We start from the raw sequence: 23,751 nt of genomic DNA, 5'->3' as shown, positions 1-23,751 counted from the left end.
CTGGATTGACTGGATTCAAAGTCTGGCTCCTGCCACCTACTGTTTGTGTGATCTTGGGCCAGTTACTTAAACTCTTTGTGACTCAGTTTTCCCATCCATAAAAATGGGATGAATAAAAAAGTACCTGCCTCATAGTACATACCTTCACTGTGTTGAAGATTAAATGAGTTAATGGTTTATAAAGCAATTAGCACCTGGCATGTAGTGTCATACATGGTAGTTACATAAATAAAACAAAGTAGAAGAGAATTGGAAGAGCATGGCTTCACACATGAGAGTAATGAAATAGAGAGTCAACACAGTCAAATATAATTGAATAAAATGATGGGAACTGGTCAGTAGCTTCCTCAGTAGGGGCATGCAGCCAGATTACATTCCACAGTCTAGTCTGTAATTGATAAGGCCATGTGATTGTGTTCTGGCTAACAAAGTATAGGCAGAAATGATGTACACCACTTCCAGGTCTGGGTCCTAAGACCTTCTGTGACATTTTTTACTTCCTCTTCCCTGATCTATTGTCATAAGTAGTTAGTGGAGAATTCTGAATGCTGCATGGGATAGAGCTCCCCCCCTCTCCCATAGTGGACTGTGGTGCTAAACCACTGAGTTTGGGAGTTGTTACAGCAACTGAGATTGTTTAACCTAATACAGGGCAAAAGACATGTTCCTGTGTACTGTGCAGGTGAGTGTGGAGGCTGGGAAGTTGGACTATTTTTTGAAAAACTTGGCCATGCAGGGAAACATAAAGAAAGGATTATCTAGAGGAGAATTCAGAACTGAGGGAACTTTTTTTTGTCTCTGGCTCCTGTGACACTCCTGAGCTGACCATTCTCTAAGAACCCCGAATAGCAGGAAAGAGCCCCCAAATCTGGCCTCTGCCCCCCTGGTCCAGGCAGAGCCCTCTGGGACCACGTAGGCCTCTAGCTCCCCTATTCGGTCTTTTAGAAAGTGTCTTCAGCATACATTATTTAAAAACAAACAAAACCCAAAATTGTCCTTTGGCCTTGAAAGGGTCCAGAACAGGACTTCCCAAGATATGCCACTTTGGTCCGTGAATTATTTTGAACTGAAGGTAATTGAGACCCTGTGGGCTCATGAAAAACTTTGACCTCTTCCTTAAAGAATAAAATTCAGGGCCTTGCCCATAATAAGACTTATTACCGGAAATAACTTGTCATGACCTATCTGTATGGCAGGGCAAGCTTCTAATTCCTGAACATCTGCCCTTATTCTGCAATGACCCTCCTCCCCTCTGAAGCCCCAAGGTACCTTACTTCACCCTTAGTTCAAAATGCCATATAGACCTCATTGTAATGGTCTCTGAACCTGTATCGTATACAGGGTTGTCTGAGTCTCTCATGTCATATGTCCTTATGTAGTTAAATTCGGTTATTTTCTCTTGTTAATCTGTCTCTTGTTGACTTGCTTATTAGATCAACCTGAAGAACCTAGAAGGGCAGAGGAAAATACATTCCACAGCCTTAAGAAGGTTTAAGGACAGGGATTAAGGTATTGGGGGTCACAGACACCTTCCCTAGATGTCGGAGAAGAAATCACACCTCTGGGATCTTTGAGGGAAAGGGCTGGGTAGCCCTGTCTCAGCTATTCTCTTCTTCCCCCAGAAAGTGACCTTGGGGAGACACATGAAAAGGAGAGTTTTGGTGATAGTCCAGAAGAGATGTTTGGGAAGGGGTCGGGAGTTAGTTGGCATGACCCTGGGAATGACACTGAAGCACTGGTGTTCTTGAGAAAATGGGGATGCCTCTGAAATCCAGCCACTCTGACAATAAAAACAGCTGAGACAGTAGAAGAGAGACCTTCTATCCTCCCTTCTTCCCCACCATGAGCCACCAGCAAACTGGTAACCCCTGCCCCCCATTTCTCAGTTCCCTGTTCCCTGCCCCCTATCTTGTGGTCTCTTCAGATTCCAGTCAGAGAGATCTAGGGCAGAGATTAGGTTAATGACCAATGACCCAGTATTTTTTTTAACTGATTAGAGAGAGAGAGAGAGAGAGAGATCAATTTGTTGTACCACTCATTTATGCATTCATTGGTTGATTCTTGTGCCTTGACTGAGGATCGAACCTGCAACTTTGGTGTATTGGGATGATGCTCTAACTAACAGGGCTACCTGGCCAGGGCTAGTTTTTGCATGAGCTGCAAAGACGCCTGGCTTGGCCTGGTCTGGCTTGGGGGAAGGGGCCTCCCTGCTACTGCCCTGCTTCTAGTTCAACATTTTTCTTCAGTGTCATCAAAGTCTCAGAGGCATTTCAAAGCAATGGAAAGAGACTGGAAATTTGAGTTCAAATCCTAGCTTGGCCACTTGTCCTCTATTTCCCTTGGGTGAACTTGAGGCCTCTGTTTCCCACTGTAAATGGGGAAGATGTTCAGACACAATATTTAGATGTCTTTAAAAGTGCCAGGGGAGGAATTAATTTGAACTGTATTCTAATGTTAGCCAATTGGTTTGATCCAAGGAAATGTTGGAGAAGGGAAGGGGGTGTGTAAACACCCCTGATTCCACAAGACGGTGGCTAGAGCTACCGAGAGTCTTGTCTTTCCCGCGTTTTCAGAGTTCTTATAGCCCTCTTACTCCACCCACTTCTTGTGTGTGCTTTCGGTGTGTGCATATGAGAGACAGAGAGAAAGAGGAATATGGTTATGTCAACGAAAGAATGTCCAAACCTGTAGAAAAGTTTTATAAGAGTTTATTTGAGTCAAATTTTAGGATATGCCTGGAAGCAAGATCTCAATGGATTGAGAAATGCTCCAGGGAATGGCAGTTTTGCAGTTCCTTTTGTGCCTTTAGAATCCAAGGAGGAAATGTGAGGAAGCTACATTAACTCCATTGGTGATAGATTAAGGAGGCAGGAGAAAGCAAAGTGGGGAAATCCCTAGGACTGGATAAAAAGCAAAAAGGAGAAACACATACTTCTTTTACATTCCTGAGCACAGGACAGTTAATAATTAACATTTGCAGTACATGGAGATGGTATTCCGGGAACAAGACAGCAATAAAGGGTTTGTTGGTCTTGTGCTCCAGTGCCTGTGGCTGTGCTTTCAAGGGGTTTAGAAAAGACAATTACCCTGACATTTCAAAGGTTTATTATCCTAGATGCATAAGGACAATGGACAGAGCTCACTTAAGGTAAATATCAACCTTTAGGTATTTGTAGGTCTGGGACATGACTGCCCTCCATGAACTGTCCAGTTAGGAACTTGTGATCAGACCATCTTGTGTAGTTACTTTCAGTCACTGCCATGTGCCATCTACCCCCGCCCCCAACCATGACCTTGCCAGCTTTATTACCTAGCTTCCTTTTCATTCACAGTTACTTAGCTCTATTTTCCCAAACCTGTTTCTGCTGACTGGTGGCAATAGTTACAGTGTAGTTACCCACTCCTCCAAGTAATACTTGAGGCCAGGGTTCAGCTGAAGCAGATCACCCCTCACCCCCAAGTTTGTCTCTCTTCCACCATGGCCACTGAGTAGGTAAGTGAGGTGATTGTGGATCCAGGGTTATAGTCTTACTTTGCCCCAAAATGTGAGCTCCAGGGCAGCAGAGGCCATGCCTGACTTGTGCACACAGGGGCATCCCTTTGCATCACGTGGAGCCCAGGTGCCTGGCACAGGGTAGAAAATCAGTAAATATTTGCTGAACAAATGACCAAGCAAATGACTGAAAGCAGTAATCTTTTTTTAAAGTATATTTTATTGATTACACTATTAGAGTTGTCCTATTTTTTTTCTCCCCTTTCTTCCCCCACCACCCTGCACCTCCTCACACTCCAACATCCCCCTAACCTTAGTTCATGTCCATGGGTCATACATATAAGTTCTTTGGATTCTCTATTTCCTATACTATTCTTGACCTCCCCCTGTCTATTTTATGCCTACCAATTATGCTTCTTATTCCCTGTACTTTTTCCCCCCATTCTCGCCCCCCCCCCCCCCCCCCCCCCCGATAACCCTCCATGTGATCTCCATTTCTGTGATTCTGTTCCTGTTCTGGTTGTTTGCTTTGTTTTTGCTTTTTAGGGTCAGTTGTTGATAGTTGTGAGTTTGTTGTCATTTTATTGTTCATAGTTTTTGATCTTCTATTTCTTAGATAAGTCCCTTTAACATTTCATATAATAAGGGCTTGGTGATGATGAACTCCTTTAACTTGACCTTATCTGGCAAGCACTTTATTTGTCCTTCCATTCTAAATGAAAGCTTTGCTGGATAGAGTAATCTTGGATGTAGGTCCTTGCCTTTCATGACTTCAAATACTCCTTTCCAGCCCCTCCTTGCCTATAAGTTTTGAAAGCAGTAGAGAAATCTTGTAACCTTTCTGGACCCCAGGGATCTGCAATAGGCAGCCTTTACAGATACTTTTTTCCAGGGTAATCACCAAAGTCACCCCCTATAATGCTAGGTCGTCATGAGCCCCGCCCCCAGGTGTGCCGGTAGGCCTCTCAAACAGTCACGTGTTGGTGTCTAGCCAATCATCCGGAGGCTGGGCGGGGCTGGATAGAAGCGGAGGGGCAGAGACAGCGGGGTAGAAGCTCCAGAAGATCCCTTAAGGTGGCCTCATGTCGTGCAGTGGATCGGGTCCTGAGCGGCGCCAGCAGGCGTCAGAGGAGGACGCCACCGCCAGGACCTTCCAAGCGAGCGGTAACTTTAGGGTGGCCGGGACTCGCTGGGACGCGGAGCCGAGTCCTCCTTCCTTAGGACGTTGTCGTCCGTATCCCCAGGTCTGCGCGCCCACCCGGTCAGGCCCGAGCCCCGAAGAGACACACCCGTGATGGGTTGCAGGCTAATTGGCGCTGGGAACGCCCAAGCGGGGTCCCTTAGCTCCTGAGCCAGACGGGGTCGAGGGGGTGCCTCCGAGCTTGAGCCTGCTGGTGGATGAGACCCATTGGAGGGGTGGGCAGGAAAGTTTGCTGACTGATCTTGACTCTTTGTCCCCAGAGCATCAGCATATCCGCTACAACCCGCTACAGGATGAGTGGGTGCTGGTGTCAGCTCACCGCATGAAGCGGCCCTGGCAGGGGCAAGTAGAGCCCTCGCTCCTGGAGACAGTGCCTCGCCACGACCCCCACAACCCTCTGTGTCCTGGGGCCACACGGGCCAATGGAGAGGTAAGCCTTTAGAGCCTGCAACTGCAGGATGGACCAGGGGAAGTAGCTCCCGCTTAGAGCTGTCCCTCACCCACAGAGTAGTGGACCTCCGTCTGGATCATATCTCATCAAGTCTTTTTGACCCCAGAGCGGGCCATCTTCAGCCTCTTGTAGGCTGTGCAGCCATTGAAGCCCACCGGATGCCTGGTGGCATGGGGCAGTGAATGCTTCTAGCCCATCCTTGTCTGTAGGTGAACCCCCACTATGATGGCACTTTCCTATTTGACAACGACTTCCCAGCTCTGCAGCCTGATGCCCCCAATCCAGGTAACCTGGCTCTAGCTGCTGTTGGGGGAAGGGAGGCTGGACCTCTTATGGGGACTTCTGTTGCAGAGAGTGATACCCCTTTATTTCAGGACCCAGTGATCACCCTCTTTTCCAAGCAGAGGCTGCCCGAGGTGTTTGGTAACTATGGATTTCTTCTCCTGTAACCTTCAACCCAGGTCCTAGACCAAGCACTGGGGTTGGGCCCTGCCCCTAGCACATCCAAGCCCTGTATTTCTGTCATCCCTCCCTCCCTCACTACTTAGTAAGGTCTTGTGCTTCCACCCCTGGTCGGATGTGACGCTGCCACTCATGTCAATCCCTGAGATTCGTGCTGTCATCGATGTGTGGGCCTCAGTCACAGAGGACCTGGGTGCCCAGTACCCTTGGGTGCAGGTCTGTGAGGTTGCCCACTCCCCTGGATGAGGGGGTGGTGCAGCTTTGGTTCTGGGAATTGGCATTCCTATTTCCACAGGGTGTGGTTTGGAAGGGTTGACTTGGGGTCTTTTGGCTACTAAAGCTCCCTCCTCCTCCCCCACCACCTGATAGATCTTTGAAAACAAAGGAGCCATGATGGGCTGTTCCAACCCCCACCCCCACTGCCAGGTAGGTGTGTCAGGGGCTCCGGTGCATTTCTAGATTGAGTCTTAAGCCAGCACTGTGGAGAGGGGACCTGGAGTAAGAGATGGGACAGAGGGAATATACTAGTGATGTGGAGGCTTGGAGGTGAAGAATGTCCTGCCTTTTTTTCTCTCCTCCTTCTCCTTGACAGGTGTGGGCCAGCAGTTTCCTGCCAGATATGGCCCAGCGTGAGGAGAAATCTCAGCGGGCCTATCAGAGTCGGCATAGAGAGCCCCTGTTAATGGAATATGGCCACCAGGAGCTGCTCAGGAAGGTGGGAGGAAGCTAGGTCCTGTTCCCAAGGAATCCCTAATCTCACCCCAAAAGAGAGGCGTGTGAGGAAGGGTGGAGGGAGAGCAGCAGAGAGACTTGCTGGGAGGCTATAGCAGTGATCTGAAGGAAAAGTAATGGTGACTTGTACTGGGTGGTAATGAGGAAGGTGGTGAGAAGCCAGATTCTGGGTACCTCTTTTTCTTCTGCCTCCTTGCTTATTTGCTGACCCCCAACACCTGCCTGGATGGTCTCATCTCCATTTGGTCTGCTCAGGAACGTCTGGTCCTAACCAGTGAGCACTGGTTAGTGCTGGTCCCCTTCTGGGCAGTATGGCCCTTCCAAACACTGCTGCTGCCCCGTCGGCACGTTCTGCGGCTGCCTGAGCTGACCCCTGCTGAGCGTGATGGTGAGTCTCCCAGCTGGGACTTTGGGGCCAGCCTCTGGATGGGGGTTACTCTGGTAGGGCCAATATGTAGGCCCCAGGCTGAGAGTCAGGATTTGATTCTAGATCTCGCCCTCATCATGAAGAAGCTCTTGACCAAGTATGACAACCTATTTGAGACATCCTTTCCTTACACCATGGGCTGGCACGGTGAGGCTTTTTGAGCACCGTATCTAGCCCTAGCATCATTTTTGGGCTCTTGTGACAAGCCTTTGAACTCTTGTTGGGGGAAGTGTCCAGAGCAGGGCCGCTGGGACTGAGGGTGGAGCAGGGACTTGGTAAAAATATGCTTTCCGATGCCTGGTCTGCTCTCTGGGAGAGAATGCTGGGAAATGTAGTTTTCAGGTGTCTAGCCTGGTTGGGGGATAGGGGCTGGGCTGCAGAACTAAGAAAGAGCCATCTCCAGCCATCTCTTCCTTCTTGTCAGGGGCTCCCACAGGATCAGAGGCCGGAGCCAACTGGGACCACTGGCAGCTACATGCTCATTACTACCCTCCACTCCTGCGCTCTGCCACTGTTCGGAAATTCATGGTTGGCTATGAAATGCTTGCCCAGGCTCAGAGGGACCTCACTCCTGAGCAGGTCAGGACCCAGAGCACTCTGGGTCCCCTTTTCTCTCCCATTTTCTTGAAGGATCCCAACAATCATGACCCTGAGAACCCCCATAACCTGGGCATTCCTAAGGACTCAGGAGCTGCTCAACTCCTTCATTCTCTGGTTATTCCAGTGGTTCTTATCACCAGCCTCCTGGTCCCACAAGCCCTCCCTCAGTGTCTCCTAGGCACTCAAAAGTCTATACCACCATTCTGGGCAGCTCTTACCTTCCCTATTCCCTTTCAGGCTGCAGAGAGACTAAGAACACTTCCTGAGGTTCATTACCGCCTGGGACAGAAGGACAGCGAGACAGCAGCCACTGCCTGACCCCGCTGACCCCAGGGCCTTCTGCCTGAGAGAACCAGGGTGTAGGGTTTGGGCAGTTGTGGAATCAATAAAACTGTGCTTCCCAAACTTTAATCACATATTCTAATGCCAGAGGAGTGTGACCCTCAGGTGTCGGGATAACGGCTAAAGGTACAACTCCAGCCACAACTTTTCTTTGCCTCTTGATGTGCAAAAACTTAAGGATGAAAATCTTCCTCTCTAAATCTCTGAACAAAATTAATACTCAGGGTTATGTCTCATCCATAGATTCTCTTACTCCTAGAGTAACAAAGGCATCTCAGTTTAAGAAAATGATAAAAAATACTGTGTTCTCGTTTGTGGCTGAGGCTTTGGAGAAGGCCAGAGGCCACCTCACCACCACCCCTAGAGTGTCGGCTCACCAAGCCTGGGCCCGAAGGTTTGGTGGGGAGCGGGTGAACAGGATCCTGGTCCCAGTGGTCAGTGGCCAGACCCTGGGCTGCTGGCCAGAACCCTGGCTTTGTGAGTGGCTGCAGCTTGGCTCTGCTCCATCCCACAGGGGCTGAAGGAGTGGGTAGGGAACGTGTACATGGCTTTGTGTCCTTGCCTCCTCCAGACTACCAAGCATGTATGCGCAGGCTCTACACACCTCTGTTGCCCCTGTGTCTCAGCCATTGCACCAGGCAAAAAACAGCTCTGACAGGAAAGGGGCTGCCAGAGTGAGGAGCCCCGGGGACTGGAGGATGGGATGATTCTTGGAGTGACCCTAGGTCTACCCTCACCCCTCTGGACCTGTTTCCTTGGTAAGACTGTTACTGTGTGGGAACAACTGGCCTTGCAACCTGGAGACTTGACGCCACCTAGTGTCCTCCAGACTTTATTAGGTGAGGACAGGGCTGGTGAACAATGCAAGGATGGACAGAATGCTGTTTGTTTCCATTCTTCTCTTAAGGGAGTTGAGTCTCTTGGAGGGAAATCACACCAAGGCCAGATAGTGGTGACCTGGCCCAGGAGAACCTTGGCTACCTGCCTTCCAGTCCAGAATTCTTTTTTTCTTGAAACCCTGGGGGAAAAGGACCTGAGACTTGGAGTATTGCCCTGGTCTGGAAGGAGCTCAGACAGACATGGTACACGTGTCTTCCTTAAGCCCCCAGTGGCTGGAGAATGGGTGAGAACCCTGGATGGGTGTTTGTTTCTTAGGGGGCACACACACACACACACACACACACACACACGCCTAACCCTACAGCTTTGATTTGGCTGCACTTTGGAATCATGTGCGGAATTTTAAACAATAACGATGCTTAGGTCTAACCTCCAGATTTAAACCTCCAGATTAAACCTCTGATTTAATTGTTTTTGAGTTTGGCTTGGCAGTTTTAAAACCACAATGTCCAGCCAAGTTTGAGAACCACTGTCCTACACCATTCTTCCTTATTTGGACTCGGGCATCTTCAGCTTGTCCAGTCACCTGTCCATTGGCTCCTGAGCCACTGAACTTAAGGCTTTCTTTGTGGACAATAAGTTGAGGGAGGGGCCTGACAGATTCCAGTCCTGCTGTTCCAGGAGGGCAGGCCTTCGGGCAAGTACTCAAGAATCCAGCCCCGGGCTCTGTCCCCTAACAGCCTCCTCAATCCCGGACAGGACAGGAAGTGTCCGGCAGAGGTGGGGGAGGAGGTGATTGGCAGTTGGAGGCTCCAATGGGCCTCCCCCCTCCCCTCCCCTATTTCACCCCTCCTTCCATTGGTGCCTGGGCGGAGCCACCCCCACGTCGGGGCCCCAGGGCAGGAGGGTGTAGAGGCCGGGGCAGAGGGCGGAGGGCGCTGGCGGCGGAGGCCGCGGAAGGTGAGACCTGGGCCTGTGGGTGTGCACGAGGAAGCCTTGCCAGGAGAGGGCCCGGCAGGGTAGTGTACCATGCAGGGCTCAGTGACTGACGGACTGTCAGTGTGAGTGTGAGTGTGGCTGTGAGGCCGTGTGTGTGTGCGTGTGTGCGTTTGTGTGTGTGATGTCTGTGAGGCTCTGCAACTGTCATTTGTTGCAACTGTTAGCTAATGTGCTAAGTGTGTCATTGTGCATGCGGCTGTGCAAGGATTATGTGTGTATGTGTCACGTGCAGTTTTTGGAGAGAGATTGTGTTGGTATGTTTGTGTGTGTGAGAGGGCCTGTGACCACATCAGGGAATGTTTTTGGAAGGTCTCTTTGGGGTTTAAGATCGTTTCTGTCAGTGTGAGAGTGGGTGGCTGGGTTTGTGTACGCCAGTGTGTGACTTTAGTAGTAGAGCAAGAGTGAGACTTGTACTACGTCTGTGTCCTGTGTCCTAACTGTGAGATTGTGTGGGAGTGGCGCTGTGTTTATATCTGGGGGTCCCACTTCAATAGCCAATGGGACTGGCCCAGCACCCTTGGCTTCCCCTCCTTTCTGTGCTCCAGAATCCCCATCACTGGTGTACTGCTTCTTATTTTCTGTTTTCCTGTCTGACTCAGTTTTCCTATATTTCTTTTTCTCTCCCTCCTACCGTCTTCCTAGAGCTGTGGCTCTCTGTGTCTCTTCACAGTTGTCTCCCCAGATACATGCGTATCTGCTTTTCAGTTCTGCCCCTCAGGTGTGCTGCGCCTCTGTCTCTCTCTGTACTGCTATGCCTGGCTCCCCTCTTCCCCTTTGTCTTTTTGGCTACCTGTCATCCTGTAACAGTGATGAGATGCAGGATCTGCCATGATAAGAGCTCCCTGGAAGATGGGGCTTAAACCACCATAAGGAGTTGCTTTTAGGAAGTGTTATGATCCCATCCCAGAGGTGTTGTGCTCAGTGCGTGTGTGACTGTGTGAGTGTATGGGTATGTGTAAATGTAAGTGTCTGAGTCTGAGTGAGGATATCTGAGGATATTGGTGTGACTGTGAGTGGCTGTATCTGGGAGTGTGTGTCTGAGGGTAAGTGTGGGTCTTGTGTATCTGGCACCAAGGGACTGAAGGCATTTCCTGGTGCTGGGGCCCAAAGAGTGGAGGGGGAGGTGAGAAATGGCTGGAACATCCAGGGGAGGGAAACTGGACTCTGGCTTTTCTTTATATCCCCCAACCTGGGGCCTCCCTTCCCCTCAGAACAGAGCCAGCTGTGCCCTAAGGAAATCTTTGCTGGGGAGTGAAAACAGTGGGAGCATGAGTATGTATCTGACTTTTTCACTTGATTGTGTCCGTGTTTGTTCAAGGAGAGTATCTTTTTGTTGACCGTGCCTAGTGAGTCCACCCGTGACTGGCTGTGTTTGGCTGTGTGGAAAACGTAGGGAGTCTATCACTGATAGGGACATAAGCAGCCCTCCTTTCCCTCTCGCTGGCCCTAGTTGTGCCTGTGGCTTCCTTTCCAGACTGGGGGGAGGCCTCTTCCCTTCCCAGAGCCTTGGGTGGGAGGAGGGTGGGAGGGGAGGAGGGAGGAGAATGGAGGGGGGAGGAAGGAGGAGGGGGGAGGGGGCTTGGCTATGAGTGGCTGAGCTCCAGGGCTCAGAGGGGCGGGGGCAGGGAAGGGGGAGGAAGGGATGATTCTGGGGTCTCAGAACTGTGGAGCTGAGACGGGTTCTGTAGCTGGTGGGAGGAAGTCTTGGAGGCCATGGACACTTAGCCACTGGGATCACCGAGGTAGGGTGGGGCTGAGCAGGGTAAATGTGGCTGGGGGGCCAGGGGAGAGCCACTAGACATTCAACAGACTCAGATACATGGAGGCCCCTGTTTTCTCCTGGGTAGGGGTCTGTACTTCCTCTTCCTCTTCTGAAGCCTCATCTAGCAGGGCCTTGTCTCCCTCTGCCCCTTCTCCTGTCCCGATGTCACTTCCCCACTCCTTCCTTCTGCTTTCCTCCATCCAGAACCCCGCTCTCCTAGCACTCTCCTAGCCCCCTCCAAACCCCATACACACATGGTTGGTTACTTCCTCTGCCTTCCTGAGTTCCTGCTGCCCCAGCTCAGCCTTCACCTCACTGAGCCCCCACCTCCTCCCAGTCTTGATCTCTGAGCATCTCCTGGTCCTGTGGACCCCAACCCAGGCCCCCGTCCCTGCAGAATCCCAGCTCCTCTCACCCTCCTCTCCCTTCCCCGCCACCCTGTCTCCATCTGCTGGCTCCCCGCCTGCCCCTAGCCTCTGGCAGCAGCCAGGGCATCTGGATCTGCTTAACTCTACAGCCTCAGCCTGCACCCTAGTCCCATCCAGCCTCATAGGCTGGAGACCAACAAGACTCCAATATCGGCCCAGATGTGTGGCCCAAGGAGCCAGAGCAAGGAGCCAGGCAGGCCCAGGCAAGAAGAGGCTTGGCAGCCAGAGCAGAGCTAGGCCCCATGGTGGGAGTACAGCGTGGGCTTAGACCCACCATGACAGCTCCAGGGTGATGAGGGCTGCCTCAGGGCAGTCAGAGGCAATGATTAGCACTGGACCAGGTGGACACCAGGATTCCCAACAGCTGGATTGGAGGAGTTAATACAAATGACTGAGCTGGTGTTGGCACTTGGTGCCAGGGGTGGGCGCCAAGGGTGGTGCAGGGGGGTGGTGCTGGCACAGTCTGTCGCCTCCGGCTTTTGTTCTGGGCCCTAAGCCCAGGGCTGAGATGGAGAGTGTGCGGGTGCATGTGTTTATGTGCATGCGTGCGCACAGCAGTCTGTGTGTGTGTGCACGTGTGCACACAGCATGGGGGTGTGTAGTGGAAAGGGGGAACTTAGACAAGATCCCCCAGTGAATTCTGATATTCTTACCCTACTTGTTACCTCTGTTTGCCTTCCAGAAAGCCCCAGTTTAGAAGAGAAGGAGGCAGGCTTTAGCCTCCCGCCTTGGGGATGGGGGATTGCTAACAATGCCTCTCTCCCTACAGATGAGCAGCAGCTGCTCAGGGCTGAGCAGGGTCCTGGTGGCGGTGGCTGCAGCCCTGGTGTCTGCCTCCTCCTCCTGCCCCCAGGCCTGGGGCCCCCCAGGTGAGAACCCTGATGTACGACCCCAACTCTAACTTGTGACTCGCCACCCTCACTTTGGCCCCCACACCATATCTAACTGTGACACCAGCCCCCTCCCTACCTCTGAATCCAACCTGGCAACATCCCCTCTACCCTGTCCTCTGATCTCTGTCTCCAAATTATAACGTGATACTCTGACCCAATAATCCTACCCAGGGCTTAAAAGTCTACTCCTTACCCCGTCACTCTTACAAAGTGGGGTTTTGGGGAGAGGGAAAGGAAGAGCCTGCCCTCAGAAGTGCCCTCTACAGGGGTCCAGTATGGGCAGCCTGGAAGGCCGATGACGCTCTGTTGCCCTGGAGTGACTGCTGGGTAAGTGCCCCACCTGCCCGTTGGGATGACACTCATGACCCTTTCTTGACCTTACCCGGTCCTCATACCCCTCCTGTCCTTGTCCCCTGTGCCTGTAATACTCACCTCTCTATCTGTCCTAATCTTCAAACCATCTTTATTCAGCAGAAAATCTCACCCAACATGTATTGAGCAACTGCTAAGTAACTGGTCTGTTCTAGGCCCCGGCATACAGCAATGCACAAGCCAGGCAAGATGTCAGGCCTCAGGGAGCTCATATCCTGATGGGGCAGACTGACAATAAGCAAATAAGAATCTTGCCAGGTAGTAATACCTGCAGGGCAGAAAATCAAAAGAGAGTGCCCTGGGAGAGGATAACTGAGTGGTTCCTTTTTTTTGGTAATCAGGAAAGACCTCTCTGATTTGTGAAGGTCAGGGAGGCAGCAGGCAAGCACAGGTTGAGGTGGAAGCATTCCTGACAAAGGTCAGTGCAAATGCCGTCAGTGGAAATGACCTCGACACTCTTAAACAGGAAGAAGATTAACGACAGATAGGAGTGCAGTAGGTGAGTGGGGAGAGGGAGGTGCTGAAGAAGGAATGGAAGGCAAGGGCATCATTGCTAGGGGCTTTGTGAATCAGCACAAGGAGTTTGGGTTTAATTGCAAGTACAGTGAGAAGCCAGTGGAGAGCTGTGGCCTGACTTATACTTTAAACCTTCCCTCTGTCTATCATCACTTTTTCTCACCCCAGGGCCCCCGTGTCTTGGTTTCGGGATGGGGAGACAAGGCTGCTCCAAGGACCTGACTCTGGGCTGGGGCATGAACTGGTCCTAGCCCGGGCAGACAGCACTGATGAGGGCACCTACGTCTGCCGGACCCTGGATGGTGCAGTTGGCATGGTGACCCTGCAGCTGGGCTGTGAGTTGGGGAGGGAGTATTGGTTGGCAATGCTGAGACATGGGGCTCTTGAGGGAATTAAGGTCCTAAGTAACAATAAGCCCTCTGAAATGGGAAGACTGGGGGCTTCTCAGTCTCCAGCTGTACCCTCTGCCTCTAGACCCCCCAGCCCGCCCTGTTGTCTCCTGCCGAGCAGCTGACTACGAGAACTTCTCCTGCACTTGGAGTCCCAGCCAGGTCAGCGGTTTACCCACCCGCTACCTCACTTCCTACAGGTGTGTGCATGATGGGGTGCGTAGGTCTATACATTTGGGTGTGCAGGCAAAGTGTGGGGTAGGAGGCTGGGAGGAAGGTCTTGAGGAAGTCCTTAAAGAGAGGGAGGACCCTTTTTTCCTTTTGACCTTAGATGACTCCCTCCCTACCAGGAAGAAGACAGTGCCAGGAGCTGATGGCCAGAGGTAGGATGTGAAGGAGAGCCTGGGGGCTCTAGCTGGATGCAACAATGAGTATTTCCAAAGCCCAAGACCACATCCTCTCTCCTAGGATGAGTCCATCTACAGGGCCCTGGCCATGCCTACAGGACCCCCCAGGGGCTGCATGCTGTGTGGTCCATGGGGCAGAGTTCTGGAGCCAGTACCGGATCAATGTGACTGAGGTGAACCCCCTGGGGGCCAGCACACGCCTGCTGGATGTGAGCTTGCAGAGCATCTGTGAGTACCCACCCCTAGAGTTTCCCCAAATCCCCATCACAGAGAGTCCACACAGACTCCAGAGTACAGACCTCCCTAGAGTTCCCAAACAGTTTCCTCCCAACATACACCCCCATTTCGGCACACAGATGGCCCCTGTGGAGACTAAGAAGCCAAAGAGATCAGAACCCAGGAGGCAGGGTTACCTCAACCTCTAGAGGCTGCTGCTACGACCCTCTCCCTATAAGTCCATCTTGGCTGCCTAGCCCCAGAGCTGCCTCTGCTTAGAGGCCCTTGCTGAAGGCAGCCATATCTAAAGTCTTCCTCATCCAATGGAAGCCCTTATTGGCCTTTCCTTCCCCTTGATCTGTGCATGGGATGGGGCTCTAAAGCTGTGGCTCCAATTTGGGCTAACTCATTTTCTTCCTTGGATAGAAAGCAGAATCCCTCGTTAATCCACTCAATAAACCGTTCAAAAACATGTCCCCAGATCTCAGCTTCCTTTATAATAAGGATGACAGACAGGTCTTGAGCCCTGACTTTGTATCTCTGCTACCCTCAGTGCGTCCTGACCCGCCCCAGGGACTACGGGTAGAGTCAGTACCTGGTTACCCCCGCCGCCTGCGTGCCAGCTGGACGTACCCTGCCTCCTGGCCCCGTCAGCCCCACTTCCTGCTCAAGTTCCGGCTGCAGTACCGTCCAGTGCAGCATCCTGCCTGGTCCACGGTAAGGCCTGGAGTGTGTCCCAACTTGGGGCTGTGGGTCCTGTCTCTGGTTTTTCTGTTCCTGAGTGGTCTGCATGGATTCTGGCACTGGCAGATCATTGAAGCCTTGTCACATCTCCATTGGTGCTGGGATTGCAGCAGGGACTAGCAGACCAAGCCTTGGCCCTGTGGGGCTGTGTAACTCTGATGTAAGCCTATCTGTGGGAAGACAGCAGTGGTTTTTTGCAAACGACCTTTCTAGGAAAAGAAGTGTCATGCTCGCTTCAGCAGCACACGTACTAAAATTGGAAAAGAAGCGTCTTTCACCCAGAGGCACATCCTCAAATACCCAGACACAAAACACTCATACTCAGATAACGATATTAGTGAATTCCCACCTCTGGAGATTCAGAGATGGGCTGCGTCACGTCTGGGGAGTGGCTGCCTCAGCTAATAATCAGTATTTGCTGAGTACTGTCTGCATACCAGGCACTGGGCTACACACTGTACATGTATTGTCCTGTTTAGGTGTTTTCACCTCTGTTTTACCAATGAAGAAATTGAGGCACAGAGGAGCCCGAGGTTACCCAGTAGGATCTGAACCCAGGCAGTCTGACAGCACAGCCTCTCTGTGTAACCACTATGTACTTTTGTCTTCCAAACACTAGGTGTACACCTGACCCCGGTCACCCTACCTGAGGCCCAGGTGATTCTGTCAGGCTTATAGGGACAGGATAGGGAGGCAGGGGTGCTATTTGCAGACTGGGGCTGGGGGACAGGTAAGGTCAGCACTTACAACTTGGATAACTTAGTGATGGTGATGAATCATCTTCCCTGCCAGGTGGAGCCGGCTGGGTTAGAGGAGGTGATCACAGATGCTGTGGCTGGGCTGCCCCATGCTGTGCGGGTCAGTGCCCGGGACTTTCTGGATGCTGGCACCTGGAGCGCCTGGAGCCCCGAGGCCTGGGGGACTCCGAGCACTGGTGAGAGACAAAGCCAAGGGAAAGAGCAGAGGCCCCATCCCTCGGCATTGATCAGCTGGACAGGTTAGCACGAACAGGGCTGCGCAGCACATGCTCCACGGCACATGCTCCACCCACACAGGCCTGGCAATTGCTGTCCCAGGCTTTAGCCTTGGATGCCTGCAGCCCTGTCCTAGCTTAAGCCCTGCCCTTCAGCCTCCACCCCTACTACATCTCTAGAAACTGGCCCTGCCCTTTCAGGCTCCACTTCCTAGGTGCCTCATGTCCAAGCCAGGCCCTGGCTTTGCCAGGCAGGTCCTGGCCTCTGCCCCACCCCATGTGGACAATTCTCCTCATGTCTTGCCTCTCTTCAGGGCCTCTACCAAAGGAGATACCAGCTGAGAGTCAGCCACACATGCAGTTGGTGGAGGAGCCTCTGGCAGACAGCCCTGCTCCCCCAAGGCCCTCCCTCTTGCCAGACCCACAGCCACTTGGTGAGCTGGGGTAGATGGGCAAAGGTGGCAGAGGATGGGAAAGTCTCAGAGAGAAGGGGGCACTGAGTTGGTCAGGCTCATTCTCACAGTGGCATGTGACCCTCCCCCTCAGTTCACAGGGACCCCCTGGAGCAGGTGGCTGTGATAGCATCTTTGGGAATCTTCTCTCTCCTGGGATTGGCAGCTGGAGCCCTGGCACTGGGGCTCTGGTAAGTTACTGTCATTGGTGTCTCAGCCTCTGATCCCACATAGACACTGCTAACCATAGATCAAATCCTTGCTCACCCGTCATGACTTCCCACTGAACATATCTGATTCTGGAACGACTTTCCCTTCTTCTGCTCAACTTCATGATTCTCACTGATTCCTCTTCTGACCCTTTACTAATAAATGCTTTTGGAGGAGACTGGGTTGCTCCACATTGTCAGGAAAACAGCTGCCTTTTTGCTCCAGGCTGAGATTGAGACCAGATGGGAAGGATGGACCCCAAAAGCCTGGGTTCTTGGCCCCGATGATTCCAGTGGACAAGCTTCCAGGTGAGTAGGACTTCCAGGAGGTTTGAACTGGGAGATGTGCGCTCTCATCTTAGGTGTCTGGGTTAAGAGCCAAAGACCCCAGTCATCCTGAGGGTATTGGGCATCGGAGCTGGGTCTCCTCCCTCATACTCAGGGTATCTAGGCCAATATCCAGTCCTACTATCTCCTGCTGCTTGATTTGCCATCTGTTTTTTCTAGGAGCCCCAAACCTGTAGAGGACCCAGGAAGGCTTCAGCTAATTTCACCTGTAACTCTGTCTTGCTGGTGTGGATGGATGGACAGATAGAACCCAGACAGGACAGTGGAGCCTCATGAGGGCAGGTGTCTCAGCTGAAGTTTTTTTGGAGCCCATTTCTATGAGACTGTGTTCCAAACTTGCCAGTTTACCAGCAGATTGTGTGTAGATGTGTGTATGTGAGGCAGGGAACATGTGTTCTCTATATGTATGTATGTATGTATGTAGGTACCTGGGGAGTATGTGTGGGTCCTTGACTCTTAGCCTTGCCCCTGGTTGTGAAGGTGTGAATAAAGAGAATGTGGAGGTTCTTCTGTTTATTGACGTGTCTCCCAGCTTCAGACTCAGGGCTCACAGGAGAATGCATAGAATTTGGAGATCACAACCAGAGACCGTTGTTCAATACTGCTTTATTATTTTGGCTATTAGGGGTCCCGGCCCACTTTCCCTACCAGCCCAGAATTCAGGTTGGACAGAGTCCCCTGGAGCTTCCTCCCTTGGCGTTCAAACCAGCGAGCCAGGCTGAGGTTCTGGGGGTGGATGCAGACACTGCGTCGAGACAAGTGAAGCCTGGGAAAGGAAAGATCCAAAGCTACGGTGTAGTTTGGATATTAGGTTAGGGTCCAGGAATTAGGGGTAGAGGCTAGAGGACAACCTAAGTTGGCATCAGAATTATCAGTTGGGGTTGGAGGTGGGATCTGCATCAGGGATTGGGACTGAGGCCAGAGTCATAGGTCTGCATCAGGGGCAGGGGCAGGGCTCACACAGAAGCCCGGGGGTGACAGTCTCTATCAGCCTCCTGCAGTTCCACCCGGGTGACCTTCCTCAGTAGCGTGTTTGACAGTGGCTGTCGGTAGAGCTGAGTACAGCAGGTAGTGCTGGACGGCAGTAGCACGGCTAGTGAATAATGGGGCCACATGTTCAAATGGTTCCAGACCCAAAATACCTCCAGCAGACAGCTGGAAGCTGGACTTCCTGGGCCCCCTTTCCCTCCATCTCATTAACCCAGATCCCTGGCCTTCTAGGCCCCCAAGCACTCACCTGCTGCAGATTCTGGGGTCAGAAGCAACAGTAGCAGCAGAAGGCTGATGGTGGGTGAGGGACCCTTCATGCTGCTCAGCCTGGATAGTTCCTTCTGTCTGCTCCCTACCTTTTATGTGGGTGCCTTTTGCCTGGGGCACCAGGTGACTCAGAGACAGGTAAAGATGTATTGCTCATCCTGTGACATTCCTGGGCCCTAGTTGCTACAGATACCTGTGCCACAGACCCCTTCCTCTTTTGGGATTGCCATTTCCCATGGACTCCTAAGCCCTGGGCAGAGAAGCGGCGGGGAGGGGTAGTGCAGGATGTGGGGCCTGAAGATACAGTGACTGAATAAGGGCAGCCAAGGATCCTCAGTGGTATCCAGGGATGGACATCCATACTCATGTACCCATAGCTACACATTCATAGTCATACCTCAGCCACTTGATCACCCTCACATGGTCAGACAACCATGGACAGAATCATACAGCCCTGGTTATGCTCAAGTCACTCCCGCAGTTATTTCCACAATATTCCAATCATACTAGCACACACAAATTCTGATGAGGGTATTGTGGCTGGGGTGGAGCAGAGGGCAAGCCAGCACCAACTTGCTTTCATTTTCCCCATCACACTTCCTGCCCTAACCTGCTTGTTTTATCTGGAAAAATTGATGGGAATGGGTCCCTAAAGCAGGCACTTCTGGCTGAGGCAGTCTTGCCTGGGGCCAGTCACATTCAGAGAAGCTGGGGAAGGCCCTTTTTGGTGGTATTGAGAGTAGCTTAGAGATGCTGAGGTGGGGGCTGCTCTCCCTGGGAAACTGAGACAGGGAGGGAGGGTGGAGTAGGTAGGGAGGGCAGATGAAGGAAGATAAAAGTTTTTTGGTGCCAGGTTGCTATCAAACAGATAAAAGAACCAAGAAATCTTATCTTTTGGTTTTTGCCTTGTCCTGTCCCAGAAATGCCAGCTTCTTGCTAAAAGGGGCCTGGAATTTTCTGGCTCAGTCCCTGGCTTATTGAGACATCAGAGTAAAGAGCTCAATTACTTCTCTTTTGTTCTATGCAAATTCCAGTCTCTCTCCACTGTGGGCCTGGAGGAACACTGCCCTCCCCCACTCAGGTTCAGTAGTACCCATTAACCACCCCTACACCCTCTGCAGGGTATCTCCTTGCTAAAGCCCAACCTCCCACCTATTTCCAGTCCCTTCTCTCCTAATCCTATACCCAGCCCTCACTCCCCTCTTCCTCTCGCCCGCAGTGCCCCAGCACAAAGCTCCTCTTCCTGTTATTTTCAGGAAGCTAGGAACTGCCAGGACAGGGGCAAGCTGCTTAATTTAGTGCCCCTGACACCTTGAAGAATTTCTCACTCCTGGTTTGGGGATTTCATCCCCCAAGTGCTGCTCTGTGTTTGAAATGTAAACTGAGTCATAACCCAGTAATCAAGTTCTTATCTGGTTGTTGGCACGGGTGCCTTCCACAGCCTATGGGTCAGAACTTCTCTTGAGATAGGGACTCACACCTTTGCCAGGCATCTTGTTCTACTGCAGGAATGCTGTAACAATCAGGAGGGACCATCAGTTCCAAGAGTAAAAACTAGTCCACCTCTCCACCTCTCAGACTGAACCACTGGAGCTTCTCCCTCCTGTCCAGGGTGAGGCTTGAAGGCCCTTCCCTGGAGTTTCACTTGGGGATACTCAGGAATTCTGACAGTTTCCTGGTGAGGTATAGGCCCAGGGCTGGATAGGGTAATACACTTTTGATAGTGTTCTTGATGTAGACATTGTGATAAATGGCTCAAGAACCTGAATCCATTTTTGAAGGTGGCCACAACCCAGAGACATCTTGAACTTCTAGTATAAGAGCCCTTAGGGTCTCTCCCACCCTCCAGTCTGGATTTGTGCCCCAGAGCTTAGGTGCAGAAATTGAGGTGCCATTGTCTTGTCACAGATCTCCATCAGCTGTCTGTTTGCCACACACTTTGTGGTCTCTCCTAAACCGGTCAGCCCAGAGACCTGAGAAGGCAAGAAATGACTTCTTCCGGGTATGCACCCATCTCTTCCCTTTGGCTTCTCCACAGATAGGGCTAAGTCTCCTCAGCCACAACCTGCTGTGGCAGGGGCAGCCCCAAGCTGAAAGTTAGATTTGCTCCCAACCCACAAACTGGGCTGTCCTTTAACTTAATCCTTTGGTGCTCTTTTTGGTTCTGGAGCAAGTCCCTAACTGAAAGGCTCACTGGAGTCCCTGGCCCTGAGTTTAGAAGATAGTGGGTCGACCGGGTGACAAGACAGAAAGGGAGGACAGGGAACAGTGGCCTTGGGTTCTTCTAGGGAGTTAGCAAGAACTGCTGGGTGGGTTGATACTGTCTTTAAACTTGGGATCAGCCCCTGGAGTCCGGTGTGGCTCAGTGGTTTGAGTGCCAGCCTGGAACCAAAGGGTTGCTGGTTTGATTCCCAGTCAGGGCACATGCTTGCGTTTCGGGCTGGGTCCCCAGTGGGAGGTGTACGAGGGGCAACCACACACTGATGTTTCTCTCCCTCTCTCCCTCCCTTCCCCTCTCTCTAAAAATAAATAAATAAAATCTAAAAACAAACAAACTTGGGATCAGATTGGAGGAGCTGGAAGTTGGGGTATTGCCTATAGGGAAAGACCCAAGTCACGCCCTTGTGGCAGGCTGAGAGATGCAGCTTCAAGGACTCTTCCCCTCCTCCCACAGCTTACTTCCACAACTCTGGGTTTAAGATATCTTAGATCCACTCCTAGGAAAAAAAGATTTTGGCAAAGTCTTGGCTAGAAGGAAGGTGGTAGCAGAGAATTGGGGTTGTGAGAACACAACAATGTGGAAATACGGTTGGTAGGAAGACCAACCCAGGACTATTTAGTTCCCTCCATACAGGCTACTCACAGTGATGAGTGTATATGTTGGGCTGGGGGCGGGGGTAGGGACAGGTGTAGGGGGTGAAGGGCAGTCAATGATAGTAATGAGGGCCTGACACGGATGAGGGACCCTTAGGTTTAACAGGAACCTGGACATGGAAAGGCACCCTATTGAGAAGAGAAGCCCTGTCAGTTAAGGATACAGCAAGCATGGAGAGGGGCTCCCAGCTCAAACGGCAGCAGCGGCGGCAGAGTCAGGAGGGGAAGCACGGTGACTTCAGTTTAAATCTTTAATGTACTAGCTGGCTGGGCAGTGGTGGCGGGTGTGCGGCGGGGGAGGCCGCGACCCGAGCGTTGGGGAACAGGGCCCAGGCCGCTTGACAGACAGCTCATCAGGCCCCGCAGGGGCTCCAGCTTCTGCTCCCGGGGGTGTGCCGAGCTGTGGGGCGACCCGACACTGGCATGAGGCTGGGCGGGGTCTCCCAGATTCCACCCCCCATCTGTCCTCGGAGACTGTGAGCCTCGTCCATGCCCCAGGAGGGTCCGCGGTATCGCAGCCCCCTCACCTCCGCTCCCTCCGCCACATGCGTAGCCAAGGGAAAAAGTAGAAGCAGCCCCAGTAGATCCTGCAGAGAGAAGGCAGAGCCGGGCCGGGCGGGGCGAGGCTGACCCGGTAGACTCCTCGGACGTCTTTCCAAGGCCCCGCCCCGCCCCTTAGAGGCGGTCCCCCTCACAGCCCACGCCCCTTTAGGGCACCACCCCTCCCACTCCTCCCGCTCCCAGACAACTTGCGCCCCGCCCCCACCCCAGAGCCGCTAAATTCCTCCTCCACACAACCCCGCCTCCACTCACTCCTCCTCCGCCTCCAGCGCCACCTCGTATCTCCTCAATCCCGACATGTCCCGGGCTCCGAACGTCTCCTGGGGAGCGGAATGATGGGATCAAGGACTTCCCAACCTCCGGTCCCCTTCTGTGTCATTCTCAGGATCAGTCTGACTTATTCTCACGTAACCTGAGGCAGGTGTCCCCGGGAAGACTAAATTGCCACATCGGGGTGGAGTGGGATTGAAGGTTTTGGAGTCGTTAGGCGTTAAGAAATTAGGAGGCCGGCCACCGCAGGGGCCTGAGGCATTTAGGAGGTCAAGGCGAAAGGCCTCGCGGTCATGGGGCTGGGATATTTAGGGCCCCGAGTGAGGATTTTCGGGGGCTGGTGTCACCTGGAGGGGGGCTGAGGGGTCGGCGCAGCCTAAACTCCGCCCTCCCTGGCTCCACCCCGGAAACAGACCCTTACCGTTACGTCACAGGGACTCCGTCGCGGTCTAGGGGTGGAGCTTACCTATTACCCGGAAGGGGCGGAGTTAGCATTTCTTCAGAGGAGGCGGGGTCAAAATGTCCCAAGGAGGTGGAGGCATGACCTATCACTAAAGGGTAAAGTTGGGATTTATTACTAAGATGCGAGGCACTGGACTCTCTTTTCTAAGGATGGAGTCAGATTTTGGAGTTCTACCATAGGAGACCGAGACCTCAGTAATAGGTAGCAAGAAAAGAGCTTTGGGACGCTATCCAGTGTTGTTTTCTCCAATTCTTTCTCCTCTCAATCTCCTTAGCTTCTGCCCTGATGGTTGCCTTTCTTGTCTGCCCCGCTCTGCCTGTATGACCCTGAACTGCGAAGGAAGAGGGTCCAGTCTAGACAGGCCAAGCTCTGAAAATACTTGGCTGAGTGGCCTTGGCCAAGTCCCTTAGGTCAGAGGGTCACAGCCCTCCCTCTCTGAGCTGAGACCTCCCTTCCTGTGACTTTTGTTCCTACAGTCATTCAATCAACAAATATTTATTGAGTGTCTGCTACACTAAGGCACTATGCTGGGTGTGGGGATACAACAGTAAAGAAAACAGGCCCAGACCTGTGTGCCTCAGAGGGCTTATCTGAGTTGGAGATGGAGGGATTGAAAGGGACAATTAGGTCATTAGGATAAATCTGGAAGACTAGCAAGAAGCAGTATATGGTGCTGTGATAGAGCTCAGAAAGAGCAATTAGTCCAGTGTGGGAGGTTGGAAATAATTGCTCCATTTGGTCTTCGGAGGGAGGAAGGGAGCTTTGTGGCTGGACTGTAGGAGGGAGAGCTACCAGAAATGAGTGAAGTGAAAGTTCCCTCAGGCTTAAGTGTGCAGAGTGGATACATCTACTCTTTCCCTCCATCCCACTCTTTCTTCCTCTCATACCTGTCTTGCCTTGCTTGGGCCACAAACAGACAAGTGACAGATCTGTGGGTTCCAGTTGGGCTTTACTGGAAGCATTGCGGTCTGGGTGTGGAGGGGAAACTGTGCTCACCCTTGCTCACACTCACATTGATACTCCAGGCCCTGCCCAGGCTGGGTCAGTTCTGGTGCAGAGGAGGTGATGGT

General features: G+C 52.2%; 5 protein-coding genes across 13 annotated transcripts in view; 3 read left to right on the top strand and 2 right to left on the bottom strand.

Annotated features, from left to right (window-relative positions):
• The first annotated feature begins 4,505 nt into the window (after positions 1–4,505).
• GALT (galactose-1-phosphate uridylyltransferase) lies at positions 4,506–7,782 on the top strand. Of its 3 annotated transcripts, none has more exons than XM_045195222.2 (11): positions 4,506–4,657; positions 4,955–5,124; positions 5,355–5,430; positions 5,520–5,568; positions 5,694–5,823; positions 5,977–6,033; positions 6,200–6,322; positions 6,595–6,727; positions 6,830–6,913; positions 7,203–7,345; positions 7,604–7,782. In XM_045195222.2, exons 1-11 carry the CDS (start codon positions 4,576–4,578, stop codon positions 7,682–7,684), a joined length of 1,128 nt encoding a protein of 375 aa, XP_045051157.1. In that variant the 5' UTR covers positions 4,506–4,575; the 3' UTR covers positions 7,685–7,782. The 3 variants fall into 3 exon arrangements, with proteins under 3 accessions (XP_045051157.1, XP_024415849.1, XP_045051158.1); XM_024560081.3 differs by having other exon boundaries at positions 7,191–7,345; XM_045195223.3 differs by having other exon boundaries at positions 4,511–4,737; positions 7,191–7,345.
• A 316-nt stretch (positions 7,783–8,098) lies between these two features.
• On the top strand, positions 8,099–17,761 carry IL11RA (interleukin 11 receptor subunit alpha). Of its 5 annotated transcripts, none has more exons than XM_024560231.3 (13): positions 9,423–9,508; positions 12,507–12,606; positions 12,897–12,957; positions 13,687–13,853; positions 13,993–14,107; positions 14,258–14,290; positions 14,376–14,542; positions 15,084–15,247; positions 16,067–16,271; positions 16,562–16,681; positions 16,794–16,890; positions 17,135–17,217; positions 17,416–17,761. In XM_024560231.3, exons 2-13 carry the CDS (start codon positions 12,507–12,509, stop codon positions 17,430–17,432), a joined length of 1,329 nt encoding a protein of 442 aa, XP_024415999.2. In that variant the 5' UTR covers positions 9,423–9,508; the 3' UTR covers positions 17,433–17,761. The 5 variants fall into 5 exon arrangements, with proteins under 5 accessions (XP_045051156.2, XP_024415999.2, XP_045051155.2 ...); XM_045195220.2 differs by lacking the exon at positions 9,423–9,508 and adding an exon at positions 9,548–9,567; XM_045195219.2 differs by lacking the exon at positions 9,423–9,508 and adding an exon at positions 11,207–11,289.
• Positions 17,762–17,852: 91 nt separating this feature from the next.
• CCL27 (C-C motif chemokine ligand 27) lies at positions 17,853–20,213 on the bottom strand. The gene is made up of 3 exons (XM_024560234.3): positions 18,494–20,213; positions 18,217–18,349; positions 17,853–18,022 (listed from the first exon to the last, which is right to left on the bottom strand). The coding sequence occupies exons 1-3, from the start codon at positions 18,561–18,563 to the stop codon at positions 17,878–17,880; spliced, it is 348 nt and encodes a 115-aa protein (XP_024416002.1). The 5' UTR covers positions 18,564–20,213; the 3' UTR covers positions 17,853–17,877.
• Positions 20,214–21,624: 1,411 nt separating this feature from the next.
• Positions 21,625–22,682, bottom strand: LOC112304588 (uncharacterized). 3 transcript variants are annotated; one of them, XM_053923071.2, is made up of 4 exons: positions 22,640–22,682; positions 22,201–22,268; positions 21,915–21,974; positions 21,625–21,787 (listed from the first exon to the last, which is right to left on the bottom strand). In XM_053923071.2, the coding sequence occupies exons 2-4, from the start codon at positions 22,245–22,247 to the stop codon at positions 21,631–21,633; spliced, it is 264 nt and encodes an 87-aa protein (XP_053779046.1). In that variant the 5' UTR covers positions 22,248–22,268; positions 22,640–22,682; the 3' UTR covers positions 21,625–21,630. The 3 variants fall into 3 exon arrangements, 2 of the variants coding, with proteins under 2 accessions (XP_053779046.1, XP_024416013.2); XM_024560245.3 differs by lacking the exon at positions 22,640–22,682 and adding an exon at positions 22,566–22,618; XR_011651182.1 differs by lacking the exon at positions 22,640–22,682 and having other exon boundaries at positions 21,625–22,013; positions 22,201–22,615.
• A 31-nt stretch (positions 22,683–22,713) lies between these two features.
• Positions 22,714–23,751, top strand: part of PHF24 (PHD finger protein 24) — a 189,489-nt gene continuing 188,451 nt past the window's right edge. The window contains exon 1 of the mRNA XM_045195146.2: positions 22,714–22,776. The gene's annotated coding sequence lies outside the window, so the exon portion shown is untranslated. The remainder of the gene's footprint in view (positions 22,777–23,751) is intronic.

This window comes from Desmodus rotundus, chromosome 1 (genome assembly GCF_022682495.2).
Source record: "Desmodus rotundus isolate HL8 chromosome 1, HLdesRot8A.1, whole genome shotgun sequence".
Lineage (NCBI taxonomy): Eukaryota > Metazoa > Chordata > Mammalia > Chiroptera > Phyllostomidae > Desmodus > Desmodus rotundus.
Note: the sequence above shows the minus strand (reverse complement) of the source record. Positions and strands in the feature narration are given on the sequence as shown.